Source organism: Bubalus bubalis, chromosome 20 (assembly GCF_019923935.1).
Source record: "Bubalus bubalis isolate 160015118507 breed Murrah chromosome 20, NDDB_SH_1, whole genome shotgun sequence".
Lineage (NCBI taxonomy): Eukaryota > Metazoa > Chordata > Mammalia > Artiodactyla > Bovidae > Bubalus > Bubalus bubalis.
The window spans coordinates 64,237,005-64,254,056 of NC_059176.1; the positions used below are offsets into that span (position 1 = coordinate 64,237,005).

The window sequence follows — 17,052 nt, forward strand, 5'->3', positions numbered from 1 at the left end:
CCATCTCTTCAAGAATTTTCCAGTTTGTTGTGATCCACACAGTCAAAGACTTTGGTGTAATCAATAAAGCAGAAGTAGATGTTTTTCTGGAACTCTCTTGGTTTTTGATGATCCAATGGATATTGGCAATTTGATCTCTGGTTCCTCTGCCTTTTCTAAATGCAACTTGAACATCTGGAAGTTCATGGTTCACGTACTGTTGAAGGCTGGTTTGGGCAATTTTGAGCATTACTTTCTAGCATGTGACATGAGTACAATTGTGCAGTAGTTTGAACATTCTTTGGCATTGCCTTTCTTTGGGATTGGAATGAAAACTGACCTTTTCCAGCCCTATGGCCACTGCTGAGTTTTCCAAATTTGCTGGCATATTGAGTGCAGCACTTTCACAGCATCATTTTTCAGGATTTGAAATAGCTCAACTGGAATTCCATCACCTCTTCTAGCTTTGTTCATAGTGATGCTTCATAAGGCCAACTTGACTTCACATTCTAGGATGTCTGGCTCTAGGTGAGTGATCATACCATCATGGTTATCTGGGTCATGAAGGTCTTTTTGTATAGTTCTGTGTATTCTTGCCACCTCTTCTTAATATCTTCTGCTTCTGTTCAATCAGATCAGATCAGTCGCTCAGTCGTGTCCGACTCTTTGAGACCCCATGAATAGCAACACACCAGGCCTCCCTGTTCATCACCAACTCCCGGAGTTCACTCAGACTCACGTCCATCGAGTCAATGATGCTATCCAGCCATCTCATCCTCTGTCGTCCCCTTCTCCTCCTGCCCCCAATCCCTCCCAGCATCAGAGTCTTTTCCAATGAGTCAACTCTTTGCCTGAGGTGGCCAAAGTACTGGAGTTTCAGCTTTAGCATCATTCCTTCCAAAGAAATCCCAGGGCTGATCTCCTTCAGAATGGACTGGTTGGATTTCCTTGCAGTCCAAGAGACTTGCAAGAGTCTTCTCCAACACCACAGTTCAAAAGCATCAATTCTTTGGCACTCAGCCTTCTTCACAGTCCAACTCTCGCATCCATACATGACCACGGGAAAAACCATAGCCTTGACTAGATGAACTTTTGTTCGCAAAGTAATGTCTCTGCTTTTGAATATGCTATCTAGATTGGTCATAACTTTCCTTCCAAGGAGTAAGCGTCTTTTAATTTCATGGCTGCATCACCATCTGCAGTGATTTTGAAGCCCAGAAAAATAAAGTCTGACACTGTTTCCACTGTTTCCCCATCTATTTCCCATGAAGTGATGGGACCAGATGCCATGATCTTCATTTTCTGAATGGTGAGCTTTAAGCCAACTTTTTCACTGTCCACTTTCACTTTCATCAAGGGGCTTTTTAGTTCCTTTTCACTTTCTGCCATAAGGGTGGTGTCATCTGCATATCTGAGGTGATTGATATCTCTCCCAGCAATCTTGATTCCAGCTTGTGTTTCTTCCAGTCCAGCGTTTCTCATGATGTACTCTGCATATGAGTTAAATACACAGGGTGACAATATACAGCCTTGACGAACTCCATCTCCTATTTGGAACGAGTCTGTTGTTCCATGTCCAGTTCTAACTGTTGCTTCCTGACCTGCATACAGATTTCTCAAGAGGCAGATTAGGTGGTCTGGTATTCCCATCTCTTTCAGAATTTTCCACAGTTTACTGTGATCCACACAGTCAAAGGCTTTGGCATAGTCAATAAAGCAGAAATAGATGTTTTTCTGGAACTCTCTTGCTTTTTCCACGATCCAGCGGATGTTGGCAATTTGATCTCTGGTTCCTCTGCCTTTTCTAAAACCAGCTTGAACATCAGGAAGTTCACGGTTCACATATTGCTGAAGCCTGGCTTGGAGAATTTTGAGCATTACTTTACTAGTGTGTGAGATGAGTGCAATTGTGCGGTAGTTTGAGCATTCTTTGGCATTGCCTTTCTTTGGGATTGGAATGAAACCTGCCCTTTTCCAGTCCTATGGCCACTGCTGAGTTTTCCAAATTTGCTGGCATATTGAGTGCAGCACTTTCACAGCATCATCTTTCAGGATTTGGAATAGCTCAACTGGAATTCCATCACCTCCACTAGCTTTGTTCGTAGTGATGCTTTCTAAGGCCCCCTTGACTTCACATTCCAGGATGTCTGGCTCTAGGTCAGTGATCACACCATCGTGATTATCTGGGTCATGAAGATTTTTTTTTGTACAGTTCTTCTGTGTATTCTTGCCATCTCTTCTTAATATCTTCTGCTTCTGTTAGGTCCATACCATTTCTGTCCTTTATCGAGCCCATCTTTGCATGAAATGTTCCTTTGGTATCTCTGATTTTTTGAAGAGATCCGTAGTCTTTCCCATTCTGTTGTTTTCCTCTATTTCTTTGCATTGATCGCTGAAGAAGGCTTTCTTATCTCTTCTTGCTATTCTTTGGATCTCTGCATTCAGATGTTTATATCTTTCCTTTTCTCCTTTGCTTTTCACTTCTCCTTTTCACAGCTATTTGTAAGGCCTCCCCAGACAGCCATTTTGCTTTTTTGCATTTCTTTTCCATGGGGATGGCTTCTGTTAGGTCCATGCTATTTCTGTCCTTTATTGTGCCCACCTTTCATGAAATGTTCCCTTGGTATCTCTAATTTTCTTGAAGATATCTCTAGTTTTTCCCATTGTATTGTTTTAATCTATTTGTTTGCATTGATCTCTGAGGAAGGCTTTCCTATCTCTCCTTGCTATTCTTTGGAACTCTGCATTCAAATGGGTATATCTTTCCTTTTCCACTACCCTCAGGCAGTTCCAAAGTTAATCAATTATCTCTAATTGTTTCAGACAAGTACCTCTTCTCTCCCCAAGGGAAAAGGGAAATAAAGACAGTTTATGAGTAGTGCCCTTTCAAGGAACCAACAGACAGGTCAGAGAATGACAATTCTCTGGGAATGATGGTTTGAAGGAGCTCCAACTCTGTTCTGCTTCCTTCAGTGGTCACCAGGCTGCTGGTTTCCATTGAAATCGTGGGTTGTTGGTTTTTCAAAGCTATCAGAGAGGAGGAAAGGTAAGTATAGAAATAGGGCAAGTTAAAATGCCACAAAGCTTGCTGCTCTTTCCAACAGTCAGCTGTTTTTTTTTCAATAACACTCTCTGGATTGCTGCAAGCCTCTGGTTAATTCTGAATTCTGAAAAGTTAATTTGACAGTTTTTGCTAGTTTCCTGATGTTATGCAGGAGAAAATTTTCAGAGATCCTTACTCTGACATTTTTGTTAACTTCCAGTGCATAGTGGTTTTACTTTGCATTTTGGTAATGATTAATGGTATTGAACATCTTCTATGTGTTTAGTTGCTATTAACATCTCCTTTGGTGAGATTGCTGCTCCAACTTTCAGCCATTTAAAAAAATCAGGTCTTTTTGTCTGTTATTGAGTTATGAGTTCTTTACACATTCTGACTTTAAGTCCCTCATCAAATATATACAAAATGTCTTGTATAGATTTTCTAAACTGACTTACCGCTCCATTTTATCGACATCTTTTAAAAATAACTATTAATGCATTTTTACATATCATACAATTCATCATATCAAGTATACTATTCAGTGATTTTTTTTTAGTAAATTTACCAAGTTGTACAATTATTACCATGAATCAGCTTTAGAACATTTTCATAATTCCAATATAATACCTCATATATATTTACTTTAATCCCTGCTCCCTGTCAATCCTGTTACAGGCAATCACTACTCTACTTTCTATCTTTATAACTGCCTTTTCTGGATATTTAATGTAATAGAGTCATATAATTTGTGGTTGCTTGTGCCTGGCTTCTTTCATTGAGTAATGTTTTTGAGATCCATCAATGTATCTGGATGCATTTGAAGTTCATTCATTTTTATTGCCAAATAATCTATTGTATAGATTTATATTTGCATTAACAATGCCTTCTGAAGAACACTTTCGCTATTTACCAGGAGAAATAAAAACATATACCTACACAAATTCTTCTACTCAAATGTTCACAGAAGCTTTATTTGTAAAAGGCCAAAGCTGTAAACAATCCAAATTTCCATACTAGTTAAAGGATAATAAATTTCAGTATAGCAATATGTTGAAAGACTACTCAGCAATGACAAAGAATCACTGATACATATAATGACAGGAAAAAAAAACAAACCTCAAAAGCATTACGCTAAGTAAAAGAAATCAGACACAAAAGACTATAATCTATGTGATTCCATCTATAAGAAATCCTAGAAAGCGGAAAATTATACTGACAAAGCATTTTAGTGATTGCAAGGAGGCAGTAGGTAGGAAGAGAATTAACTACACAGGGTACAGGGATGTTTTCAGCCAATTGAAATCTTCTACATTATAATTGTGGCGATAGTTACATGCATTTGTCAAAATGCATCAAATTCCGGATGAACTTTCTTATATGTAAATCATACCTCAGTAAAGCTGATTAAAAATCACATGTCCCTATTTTTCCCTTAGTTCTAACAAAGGCTCCATTGTCTGATAGGTCAGGCTATTCTAGTATTCAGAAGTTTCTGTATGTAATTAAATGCTGGAAATTTAGTTATGAATGATCATTTAGCCCTTAAATTCATTTTTATAACCATGGAATTGAATAAAAATTTTTGGGATTTCCCTGGCAGTCCAATGGTTAAGACTCCAAGTTCCCAATGCAGGGGGCATAGGTTTGGTCCCTGATTGGGGAACTAAGATCCCATATGCTACATGGTATGGCCAAAAATAAAAAAATTAAATTTTATGAAAATACTCTGATAAAATGTATTAGTTAGCCTTAGTGTTGAGCTGCTCAGTCGTGTCCAACACTTTGCGACCCAGTAGACTGTAGCTGGCCAGGCTTCTTTGTCCATGGGATTCTCCAGGCAAGCATACTGGAGTAGGTTGCCATTCCCTTCTCGAGGGGATCTCCGTGACCCAGGGACTGAACCTGGGTCTCCCACATTGCAGGCAGATTATATACCATCTGAGCCACCAAGGAAGCCAGGATAAAATGTATAAGCCAATCTAACTTCCAGATGGCCTAAGTTCTCCTGGAAATGGCCCATACATTTCAAAGCCAAATAAAGTATAACATTTCCCTCTGAGGGTCATGTGAGAGATAAGCATACACAATGGATAAAAATACATATCTATAACATACTTGCTGATATGAGGAAAACATCTACAGTCAAAGCATTAATTTAAAGAAGAAAGAGAAATAATAGTCCTGTTTGTTAACATGTCCAGGCTTCAAGAACAGAAATAACATTTTCAGTAAAACAGAGGATGTATATAAGTACAGTTTGCTACTTTAGCATTATATTTCTTTTCAAAAGAATCTAAACAATCAATTCACCTTTTACTTATGTATTCACTTATACATATGTAAGTAATACATAAATATGAATAGGTGCTTAATTAAAAACTTATTTTAAAAAGGGAGAGAATAAAGAAACACAATAAATATTTGATAAACTGAACTTAAAAAAGGAAGGAAATGACAGGTCTTAGCTCTATAAGGACCTTAGACATGAACTTGCCTGAACTTTCATTGTATTGATATGGAATAGAAGGGAAAAATCTCACAGGAAGAAAAGAGAATGTGAACTTCTACTGCCATGTAAAACAGTTCAAAGTTAGGTTAATCACCAGGGCATGAGTCGCAGGTTTGCTCCTATTGTGCAACTGAGCCTTCAGATGCCTCGTTCAGACACCTCTTCACTTGGCACTACAACAGCTACCTGTGAGCCAAAAGCCGAGCAGTCCCAGAGCACTACCCACACATGCTTTTTCTTTCAATATTCTTTTATGGAATAAAAAAGAAGGCAAGCCTAGGCATTTATTAAGCATGTGAGGTTTAAATACTTCTCCTAGACAGAAACAACAGCCTACTGCCATTAAGATTGATTCCTAGTTCCTGAGAATTGAAAGGCTCTATGATCAGAGTTTAATCAGAAGGTTTTATATGAAAGAACACAGATCTGAAGCAATGCAAGTCCCAGATAACATTTAAGTCCAAGGTATATATTTTGAGACTTTCAACTGAAGATAGTAACAATCCTTTTTCAATTCCTGTAAACTGCTACACCTACCCTTCTTTAAAGAACCCTTAATGCCCTCATGTTGCTCAGTGGAAATGGCAGAGGCCAGAAATCTACTCATTGTATCATTAAAAGTAAAAGAAAAGGGCTTCCCTGGTGGCTCAGTGGTAAAGAATCTGCCTACCACTGCAGGAAACACAAGTTCAACCCCTGATCCTGGAAGATCCCGTATGTCGCGGAACAACTAAGACCATTTACGATTACTGAACCTGTGCTCTAGAGCCCACAAGTCACGACTACTGAGCCCATGAGTGCTGCAACTACTGAGGCCTGAGTTCCCTAGAGTCCAAGAGAAGCCACCGCTGTGCGCTGCAACTGGAGGGTAGCCCCTGCTTGCCACAACTGGAGAAAAGCCCTCAAAGCAATGAAGACCCAGCACAGACAAAATAAATAAACAAAATTATAAAAGTAAAAGAAAAAAAGCTTACCTTCTGATTTTACCACCCTTACCCTTGCCCTGGACTCTTCCAGGGCCATAATTTACTCGGGGATAATGTGCTTATTCCACATGTACTTAAATTTGAGTAGCTTAGATCCCCTCTAAATCATACTTCAGACACAAAGAAGGATGTATAGAATAATCTGGATGTACTAGTTAGTAACTGCTATTCTAGACCCCTCCCCCCAAAAATATCAAAGCATAAGGCACAAATTAAAACTTGTAAGGAAAAGAAAGTCTAAATACAAAGCAAATGTCAGTAACTTTCAAATGATCTACTTATTTGTTCTTCATCTGTTGGTCTCTGTACTCCTTTCTGGGAAGGGCCCTTTCTCATTTTGAATGGCTCCTAGCTAAGATAAAAATGAGCCAGACAAATCAAAACTCCAGGTCACTTCCTAGAATGAGGAGGTATAACACAAACATAATGCAGGACAAAAGAAAGAAGCTTTCTTGTGATATCACAGGATATGCTGAAACATGGTGTCAAGTTTACATGAAGTTTTGATAGGAAAGTTCATATTTGCTATCATCTCCTTAAGCCATTTCTATACTCCCAAAGGATATCAATTTACTCTCTTTTGCTATCAGGAGTATTTCATTGTGAAAGCCCTAGAAGTTCTGGTTCAGGGGAAAATAAAAACTCAGCAACCCTGAATCTGGTGTCATAGCTTGTGGGCTCAAGTTTCAGGTCTACTCTTTACCTACTAACCATGTGACCTTGGCCAGCTCACTTAGCTCTCATTTTCTTGACTGAGATCATACCACTTATAATTTTATATATCTCTTAAACTATAGGCTTCTATTCAAATGCAAGGTGTAAGTAATATCTTATGATCTAAGCAGTTTAATCTAATGAAAATTACATAAAAGCCCTGAAAAAATATAAATTTCTACTCCAAAAAGCATGATCTTGCTCTCATGTTAAATTTTCCTTCCTTCTTTTGCATTAAAACAGATATGAAAAAAAAAGAGATACGAGATTAGTGGAGCAACACAGTTTTCTGTAGTGTCATGGGATGGAAAAAACTAAGGGTGAGTTATTGGGAGTTAAAGGTATAAGGGGGTAGGAAAGACTATACTTAACCCCTTGAGAAGAAGTAAGAATGGCCCTAAGGATTAAAAGAAGATTTTATTCCTTCCTGATAACTGCTGGAGAGGCCAAGACCAGGACACAGCAAGTTGGTCTTCCTCAGCTATGCTGCTTTGGCAAGCAAAACACTTTTCTAGTTCACTGTCTGATCAAACGTTGAAAATGGAGCTGTCCACACCAAAGTAGGAAATCTGCAAGTGTACAACCTGGATGTCAAGTTCAAAGCTCATCAGACACTACTCAAGAAAAGCAAATATTTCAGGACAGCAGAGTAATTTGCTAATTTACAAGTGCAGCAGCACAATCCTAATTTAGGCATTCTTTGACAAATCCAAACATGTGAGTAAAAGCGGAGTTAACTGTCAAAAAGGAAAACACTATCAAGCATTCTCAGCTAGAGTTTAGTGGTATCAAGCGGCTTTCTTTTCTTCCCCCTATCAATAGCACATGGCTGGCCAAAGTAAAGTTGTTATTTGTATAGAAACCTCTTGGACAATCCATGAAACAGAGTTGGTCAAACCCTTGGGATGAGAACCCTGCAAATGGTTATAAACGTACGATCTGCACCACAGTTAGTCTTGGACAAAATGATCTTTATCAGATTTTGTCTTGAAAGAAAGTGAAAGTGAAGTGAAAGTGCAAGTCACTCAGTCGAATGTGACTCTTTGCGACCCCATGGACTACGCAGTCCATGAAATTCTCCAGGCCAGAATACTGGAGCGGGTAGCCTTTCCCTTCTCCAAGGGATCGTCCCAACCCAGGGATCGAACCTAGGTCTCCCACATTGCAGATGGATTTTTTTACCAGCTGAGCCAGAAGGGAAGCCCAAGAATACTGGAGTGGGTAGCCTATCACTTCTCCAGCAAATTTTCCTGACCCAGGAACTGAATTTCTTGAACCCAGGAGAAGCAGGGTCTCCTGCACTGCAGGCAGATTCTTTACCAACTCAGCTACTGGGGATTCTGTTTTAAGCTTATCCAACTCTTGACATTTGAATATTCTTTTGCTCCAAAAAAAATTAATGTGCTAATAACAATTTTTTGAAATAGAGACAACTACCAAAATTATAGATGAACATTTATCTTCAGTTACCATGACACTAGTACAGTTTTAATAAAAAGGTTGGAAGTAATATCTATTTAAAGTAAATTAAGAAAAAAAAAGGTCACTTTTTCTGAGAAAGCAAATTGATATTTTTTCTTTGATTTCTTTATCCTTTGGAATGAAGGCTTGCTGTTAAAATTTTCAATAAACCTTTAAACTATGCTATAAAACAATATTGTTTGGTATTTAATGAGCCATTTCTGCTATTTTATAGCCATTCTAAAATGATAATGCATCCGCTAGTTATACTCTCCTAATACTGCTGACAAAGGACATAGGCACGCATGTCTGTTGTCAGACAACATGGTACGTGGAAGATAAGCTAAGTTCTTGCACCATCATTGACACTAATAAGCTCTGTGATCCTTAACCTTTCTCAATCTCAATTTACTTCACTGTGAAACTAATGTACTTGTGGAGACAGAATTTCTGATTTTTATTTGTTCAGTTTCTAGACAACATTTAGTGTGCATGTGATTTCATGAGCGCCCATTACTGGTGACCTCTGAGCAACAGATTAAGATTCTTTAAGGATCTTACCAAAATCCTTTATTCTAGAGGTGGGGCAAAGAGGGATGGAGAGGAAAGACACACAAACATTACTTACTTTTGAAAAAAATGTCTGATAATTATCAAAACAAAAGCATATGGAATGGTCATATATAAATGAGAAGGCTTCACAAAGATGAGTCCATCGTGATCTTCAAGATCTGACCATTTTATTGTTGGAGGAAGCCAGAATCTTTCCAACCAAAACCATTCTTTAAATGTCTGAAACATTCTAAAAAGATGAAAGAAGAATATATTAGACTTATAAAACAAATACTTAAAACTGAGACAACACTGACACCTTTACTCAAAATACCTAAGCTAGAGAGTTCTGAACAGAGGGTAAGAACGAAGTACTATTATTTAATGGACGTCATGGCTCTTCATTGTATTAAACAGGTATCATTCTGCAGAAACTCTCAGAACAGTTTTGGTAATGGCATGGAAAACTGAAGTTTACACACCACTGTTCATACTCTTGGCACAACATACGTTACTATTATGAGAATGTATCTTCCTCTTATATATTTCTATCATATGAAAATTAGTTTAACAATAATCTCTACAACTTCAACATGCCAAAGGCCAGCCTCATAAAATCTCCAAGTAGGTATCCTAAGAATTTCTCTAGAAGATAAAGGACAAGTATATTTAACTTTGTATTACAATGAAGAATTTAAATTACTCCATGTCAACAAATATTTACAGAGATCCATTATTTGTCAAGCCCTGTGCTAAGCACTGAGGATGCAAAGATTAAAAATCCAGTGTTCTTCCCCTAAGGACCTTATATTCTGTGGGCAGGGCAGGCCTGAATGACTGACACATTTTTTTTTTCTTAGGTGCAATAAAACAGGTTTGTGGTACAATAAAACAGAGTGCTGTAGGCTTCCCTGGTGGCTCAGATGGTAAAGAATCCACCTGCAGTGCGGGAGACCTAGGTTCAATCCCTGGGTTGGGAAGATCCCCTGGAAGAGGGCATGGCAACCCACTCCAGCATTCTTGCCTGGAGAACCCCCATCGACAGAGAAGCCTGGAGGGCTACAGTCCACAGGGTCTCAAAAAGTTGAACACAACTGAGTGACTAAACACATGCACACACAGCAGGTGCTGTGGAACACAATCAGCACCAAGCCCAGCCAGGACATGTCAGGGAAAGATCACTGGGACAGGTGACCCTTGAGATGTCTTGAACAGTGAAGTGAAGCAAAGTAAAGTGAAATTGCTCAGTCGTGTCTGACTCTTTGCAAACCCATGGACTGTAGCCTACCAGGATTCTCTGTCCATGGGATTCTCCAGGCAAGAATACTGGAGTGGGTTACTATTTCCTTCTCCAGGGGATCTTCCTGACCCAGGGATCGAACCTAGGTCTCCCGCATTACCCCCTGAGCCACCAGGGAAGCCTTGAACAATAAATGGAAATAAATCAGAGAAAGGGAGGAAAATGGGAAAGAGGAAATAGAAGTTATAAGGAAAGAAAGCACACTGATCAAGTAATTAGAAATATAGAACATATAGATGCTCCAGTCCCATCATTTGTGCTATGACAGTTTTAATCTTGACATTTTGCTCTTGAGGATGTTTTAACCTCATCATTCAATAGTTAATCAGAGAAAGAAGTAAAAATGTCCTCAGATTCACTACAGGGTAGTCAAAATAACTTTATCAAAATCTCTTGACTGATAAATAACCCAGTGCCCATGGAACATCACCAGCAGTGTGGTTCAGCCACACTGTAAGAATCCAAGGTGTGGGATGCTTGGTCACACACAGGTGCCCAGAGCCTCAGCTTGTTGTCCTGCCATAATTACTAACAGTGCCCCTTCCTTTCAGAAGTGTCCCAGTTTGGGTAATTAACCATACGGTGACTGTCATCAAAAGCCTGGTGAGACAGTTCAGACTTGGTCACAGAGGATCTGCAATCCATGCTAAGGAACTTGGGCTTTAGCTAATGGAACCAATGAAGAGGATTATGCAGAAGAATAAAATGATCAGATATTTTAGAAAGGCTGCTTGGGAACCTAGGTTCTGTGTGAGCCCACGTGGTGTCTTTGTGCTGTCTAGAGGATGGTGTCCCCTCTGGGCAGACTCAGCCCTTCTACCCAGCACATGAGAGCTGGGCTTCAGCCCCCCAAACCCAGCCAGGCACACACATGGCTGCTCTCTGGAAGTGTTAAATGATGCACATTTCAGGACACTGGAAGACTGGAGAGCAATTCTGAGTTTGAGGTAGCAGATACAGTTAGAAATGGGAAGGTGCAAAGAGCAGTGGCATCAGGGAGCTGAACATGCTGATAACAATGCTGTTCACAAGATTACACATGAGATCCAAAGTGGGTAGAGAATAAAGAGAGGCCAAGAAAGAAGTGAGAACAAGGGGAAAAACAGAAAATTCAAGCAGCTGGAGGTCAAAGAACAAGTCTGGTGGGAAGGAGACTAAGCACCCGAAAAACTGGGAAGACTCTGTCAGAGGTGAGGTCGAGAGTGGAGTTCCGACATTACAGATTTCTGATTTCAGATGTAGAGGAATTCCAGAGTGTGGACTCCAATATCCTTCAGAAAAATCCATACCAAAACCAAACAACTAACCCTGGTGAGATACTCCCTATTTTATTTCATTTCTCATCCACTGCTCAGAGACATGCACATTCAAAGTAGCAGGAACCCAGGCACACCCACACCTGAAAGGCTTGTGTGGAGAGAGAGAAGGGCTGCTTTCTTTTTCATGTATTAATCATTTTACTACAACTTCTACCCTGGAGGAGGATAAGCACCATTAATACAGTCACAAAATTGTGCAAATATGGTGGAATAAAGATCATCAAGGAAGATTTATTGATACTTTCCATCAGTTTTGGGGGCTACAGAAAGGAAGGGGGGCTACAGAAAGGAAAGGGATGATCCTAAAGGGACTTTAGGGAGCTTAGAACCGAGTGAGAACTGACCTAGATCGGGCTCAGGAAGATACAGTACGAACATGAAACAGTTGTTAGGAGGAAAGAATTAACACACGTCCATAAGCGAACTGAGGATTCAGGGAACTGAACGCACTGGTTGCCTGGGCCATCTGACATACCTGACCAAAGACGGAATCAAGAGAGGGAACCTATGATGAAGCGCATAGTCAGATACAGCTCAGAACAAGAGGAGGCACAAGTCTTTGAGTCAGACTACAACTAAAGTTCAAACTTCCTACAGATCTTAGAAATGAGCCCAGGCAACAGGAGTCTCTCTCATCAAAGACAAGCCTTGTTCCAGGCTTCTGTCCTTCATTGCATCAGAATGAACTACTCCTACAAAGGCAAATCTATTTCTTCCTAAAAGTTTGCCTCAGCATGTTCATTACATTATTGGCTCCAAATTTAATAAACTATGACTCAGGAAACAAATAGCAGTGGCAATGAGTTTGTTTTGGTATTATTATAATAATCTTTATACAAAATAGTTTGCTTACTCCTAAAATGCATCTCCAGGCAGTACAGATTGTTTTGTCCAGTGTGCTGCTACTGCTGCTGCTGCTGCTGCTAAGTCGCTTCAGTCGACTCTGTGCGACCCCATAGACGGCAGCCCACCAGGCTCCCCCGTCCCTGGGATTCTCCAGGCAAAAACACTGGAGTGGGTTGCCATTTCCTTCTCCAATTGTCCAGTGTGAAACATAACTAAAAAATAGCTTTCAATGGTTATATAGGAGCTGACATGCTAAATAATATGCAAGCAATAAAATGAGATTTGTTGAAAGCCTAGTAACTTTAACACCCAACAACCAAAAAAAAAAAACACACATAAAGGGAGAGAGAAAGAACTTAGAGTTGTAAATGATCCCCTGAAAAATGTAGCTCAAACTGAGAAAAAACTACATTATTTACTATTTCTCCATGTACTGCCACCAAATATCAATTATTGCTGCTTCAAAAGAGTTAAGAATCTCTTCTTCACAGAATACACAAAAATTAACTCAAAATGGAAGCACAGACCTAAATATAAGGGCTAAAAGAATAACACTCTTTGTGTAGGGGTAAGTCTTCATGACCTTGGGTTAAGCAAAGCTTTCTTGCTTATGACACCCAAACCACAAAAATAAAAAACAGATAAATTTGGCCTCATTGAAATTTTGGTTTTCAAACAAACTTTTTGGTTCTCAAAGGATACCATCAAGAAAGTTAAAAGAAAATCTGCAGAGTGGGAGGAAATATTTGAAAATCATAGATCTGATAAGGGACATGTATTTAGAATATGGCAGAAAGTGAAGAGAAACTAAAGAGCCCCTTGATAAGGGTCAAAGAAGAGAGTGAAAAAGCTGGTTTGAAACTCAACATGAAAAAAGCTAAGATCATGGCATCTGGTTCCATCACTTCATGGCAAATAGATGGGGAAAAAGTGGAAGCAGTGACAGATTTTATTTTCTTGGGCTCCAAAATCACTGCAGATGGTGACTGCAGCCATGAAATTAAAAGACACTTGCTTCTTGGAAGAAAAGCTATGACAAATCTACACAGTGTACTAAAAATCAGAGACATTACTTTGCCAACAAAGGTCCGTCTAGTCAAAGCTATGGTTTTTCCAATAGTCATACATGGATGTGAGAACTGGACCATAAAGAAGGCTGAGCACCAAAGAACTGATGCTTTTGAACTGTGGTGCTGCAGAAGACTCTTGAGGGTCCCTTGGACAGCAAGGAGATCAAACCAGTCAATCCTCAAGGAAATCAGTCCTGAATATTCACTGGAAGGACTGATGCTAAAGCTGAAGCGCCAATACTTTGGCCACCTGATGCAAAGAGCTGACTCGTTAGAAAAGACCCTGATGCTGGGAAACACTGAGGGCAAGAGGAGAAGGGGGCAGCAGACAAAAAGATAGTTGGATGGCATCATGACTCAATGGACATAAGTTTGAGCAAACTCCAGGAGATAGTGAAGGACAAGGAAGCCTGGCATGCCACAGTCCATGGGACTGCCAAGAATCCGACATGACTTAGGAAATGAACAGCAACAATAATGCTACTACATGGATGGCTCTTGAAAACATGCTCAATAAAAGGAACCAGGCACAAAAGGCATATTTTGTACGATTCTATTCATGTGAAATGTTCAGAACAGGCAAATGTATGGAAACATGTTAGTAGTTTCTTGGGGTGTACAAATGGGTGTCGGGGGAAATGGGGAGTTACTGCTAATGGGTACAGAGTTTCTTTGGAGTGATGAAACTGTTCACAGGTTGGGTGTGGTGTTGATTGCATAACTCTGTGAATATACTAAAAAAACATTAAATTTCACACTTTAAATGAATGAACTGTATGGTATGTGAGTTACATCTAAAGAAAAAAAACGTTAAAAACTCCGCTTCTAAGCTTCATCCCCTTTAAACCTTTACGTCTTTTAATCCATGGCTCAGCCTGAACTTCATGTTAAAGCTTCCTATCATCTCATTTAAGGGGTTTAAGAGTTATCTCCCAAATTCACCTGAGTCATGATTGTGTCCAAGGGGACTTCCCTGGCAGTACAGTGGTTAGAGTTCTGACCTTTCATTGCCAAGGATGCACGTTTAATCCCTGGTCAGGAAACCCAAGATCCCTCAAGCTGCACAGTGCAGCCAAAACAAAACAAACAAACAAAAAAAACAACTGTGTCTACGAACTCAGAAACAGAAGTAAATGAAGGAAAGACTATATCCAGATTCAGACTTAAGCATGATTTTAAAGTTAATGGCTTTCTGGAAAGAAAAAAGTTCATGCTTTAAAAAGCAAAAATCAACTAACTCCTCTAAGGAGAAGTGGTTTTCCCAGATGATAGCCCTTGGTACAGACTGTTCAATAGATGCCCACAGGCCAACATTCCAGCTCTGGGCAGTGGCTTTACTCATCCAGACTGTTCCTCCAGCCAGCCCCTCTACCATGCCTGCTCTCGAGATGCGATCTGGGGCTAAACTGCGACAAGCACTTTCCTCCTTTCTGCCGTTTCAGTCTAGCAGCATGAAGCCAGTCACATTCTCTTAGCCTCTCAGCAGCCGTCTTAGGGCCACAGGCCTGTTCCAGCACTGCGGGCATCCTTCACAGTCAGCCTTCTCTGACTGTAGCATACAAGATGTGCCGTTCTGGAGGGAGCAGGGCACCCAGCCCTCATGATAGCAGGGAAGTCATTACTGTGTGTGGATCTGGTGCCATGCCTTTCCCTCTGTGAAAGTCAAGGTGGACAATTCTCCATCTGCTGGCTGTTGGCCTGGGCTTGGCCAAATGGACTTTGAATCTGGAGCAGACAGGGACAAGCGGGAGTGCGGCAGCAGATGGCATTCTACCCAGCTGCTGCTGCTGAGAAGACAGCTGTCATCTCTCGGCTTCCTGCCCTTCCTGATCGCTGTGGTCTCTTGGTTTCTACTGTGGTCCAGGTTTGACCTACCACCTTTTTTGGTGCTGTGAGTCACTTTCAGTGAAGTCTTTTTTTTAAGGTAATAAGAAACAGGTGGCTTCCACTGCTTATAATCAAGAGTGATGACTGATACACCTAGCATTTTCCTTATCCTCTTAGGAGAAACTGACAGTTCCAACTCAGCTGTCTGAACCTTGAACTTCAGGTAGCTTGCAGCATCTGCCAATTTCTCCATCTGGTTAGCCACCAATCTCTCTTGCCCACAAAAGACACTCACTAGTCCCCTTTCCTTTCTTTCTCTCCCATTTTTGCTCCTGTTCTGCATACTACGTTTCAAAGTCGACAGTTGTGCTCAGTCATTACTTAAACAGTTTTTTGGTTGTTCAGCTTAACACAGGCTACTGGCCTCCCTAAGCCAGCCTTAAAAAGTTTGGTGAATGACAAATATTATCTACACAGAGTGGAATGGTACCTGATGCTGTATTAACTAAGTATCATAATATTTAAACAATCCTTAGATGGAAACAAAATGAGATGGAAAGATCCCTGTGTTTTTAAAACTGGACAAGTTACTGCTTAAAAAAAAAGTCCTAAGCATTTGTAACAATGAATCTCATTCTGGGACCCTACCCATGACTCACGCACTTTTGAACACTATGAGAAGCTCACTAAATATCATATCAAACTCATAGCCCACCTCTTGTCTTTATTAATTCGGCTGAAATCTAGGTTTTTCTGGCAACTGAAAATTGCCACGAGTATTAACAACTCTTCAGTCTCTGCTTAGAGTCCTCTGGGAAGCAAACGTATTCATTTACTCCTTGGCCATTCTCAGTCCCTTTTTTTCTCATCAGCTACTCAAACTCCATTTTCCCCATCTTTTGTACAATCTCTAAGTACTGAAATCCCTATTTATATAAAAAGGATATCTGAAGGAACTTCAATTTTTACCTATATAAAAAATCTGAAGCTGTTTTTAAAAATAGGAAATATTTGCAAGAAAAGTACCTGAAGTTATTTCCTTTTACTTTGGGGAAGTAATGGAAGTGGCATCTTAACTCAGCTGTGTTTTCCCACTAATACTGTGGAAATTTTAAACCCTATTTTCAACTCCAGCTGCCAGTAGTTTGCAGGAAAACCATCTAATGCATGTAGGTTTTTATGACTCATTATTTTCTGACCTCATGGATACAGAACCCAGCAGGGTGAAAGAAGCCTGCTAAGCCACTTTTTTAGACACACACTATTAAATCTGACCTTAGGACTTGAAGATATAAAATCATCTAGGTTACAAGTTTATCACTATTTGAAGCAACATTTTTGTAAAATTCTGAAAAAATGTGTTACTCCAACTATTGCTGAGGTAAGAACTCTAAATCAGGCTGAGGTTTTGGACAGCTTCTGAAATCTATCAATCCAATCCCAACT

At 39.9% G+C, this 17,052-nt stretch overlaps 1 protein-coding gene across 3 annotated transcripts in view; it reads right to left on the reverse strand.

The window, feature by feature from the left end:
- CERS3 (ceramide synthase 3) overlaps positions 1-17,052 on the reverse strand; it is a 149,678-nt gene that overhangs the window by 115,118 nt on the left and 17,508 nt on the right. For 2 of the 3 annotated variants that reach the window (XM_044932851.2, XM_044932852.2), the window contains one exon: positions 9,321-9,494. The exons of the other annotated variant lie outside the window; for it this stretch is intronic. In XM_044932851.2, coding sequence (XP_044788786.1) covers positions 9,321-9,493 — 173 coding nt within the window. In that variant the 5' untranslated portion in view covers position 9,494. The remainder of the gene's footprint in view (positions 1-9,320; positions 9,495-17,052) is intronic. 3 annotated transcript variants of the gene reach the window in all.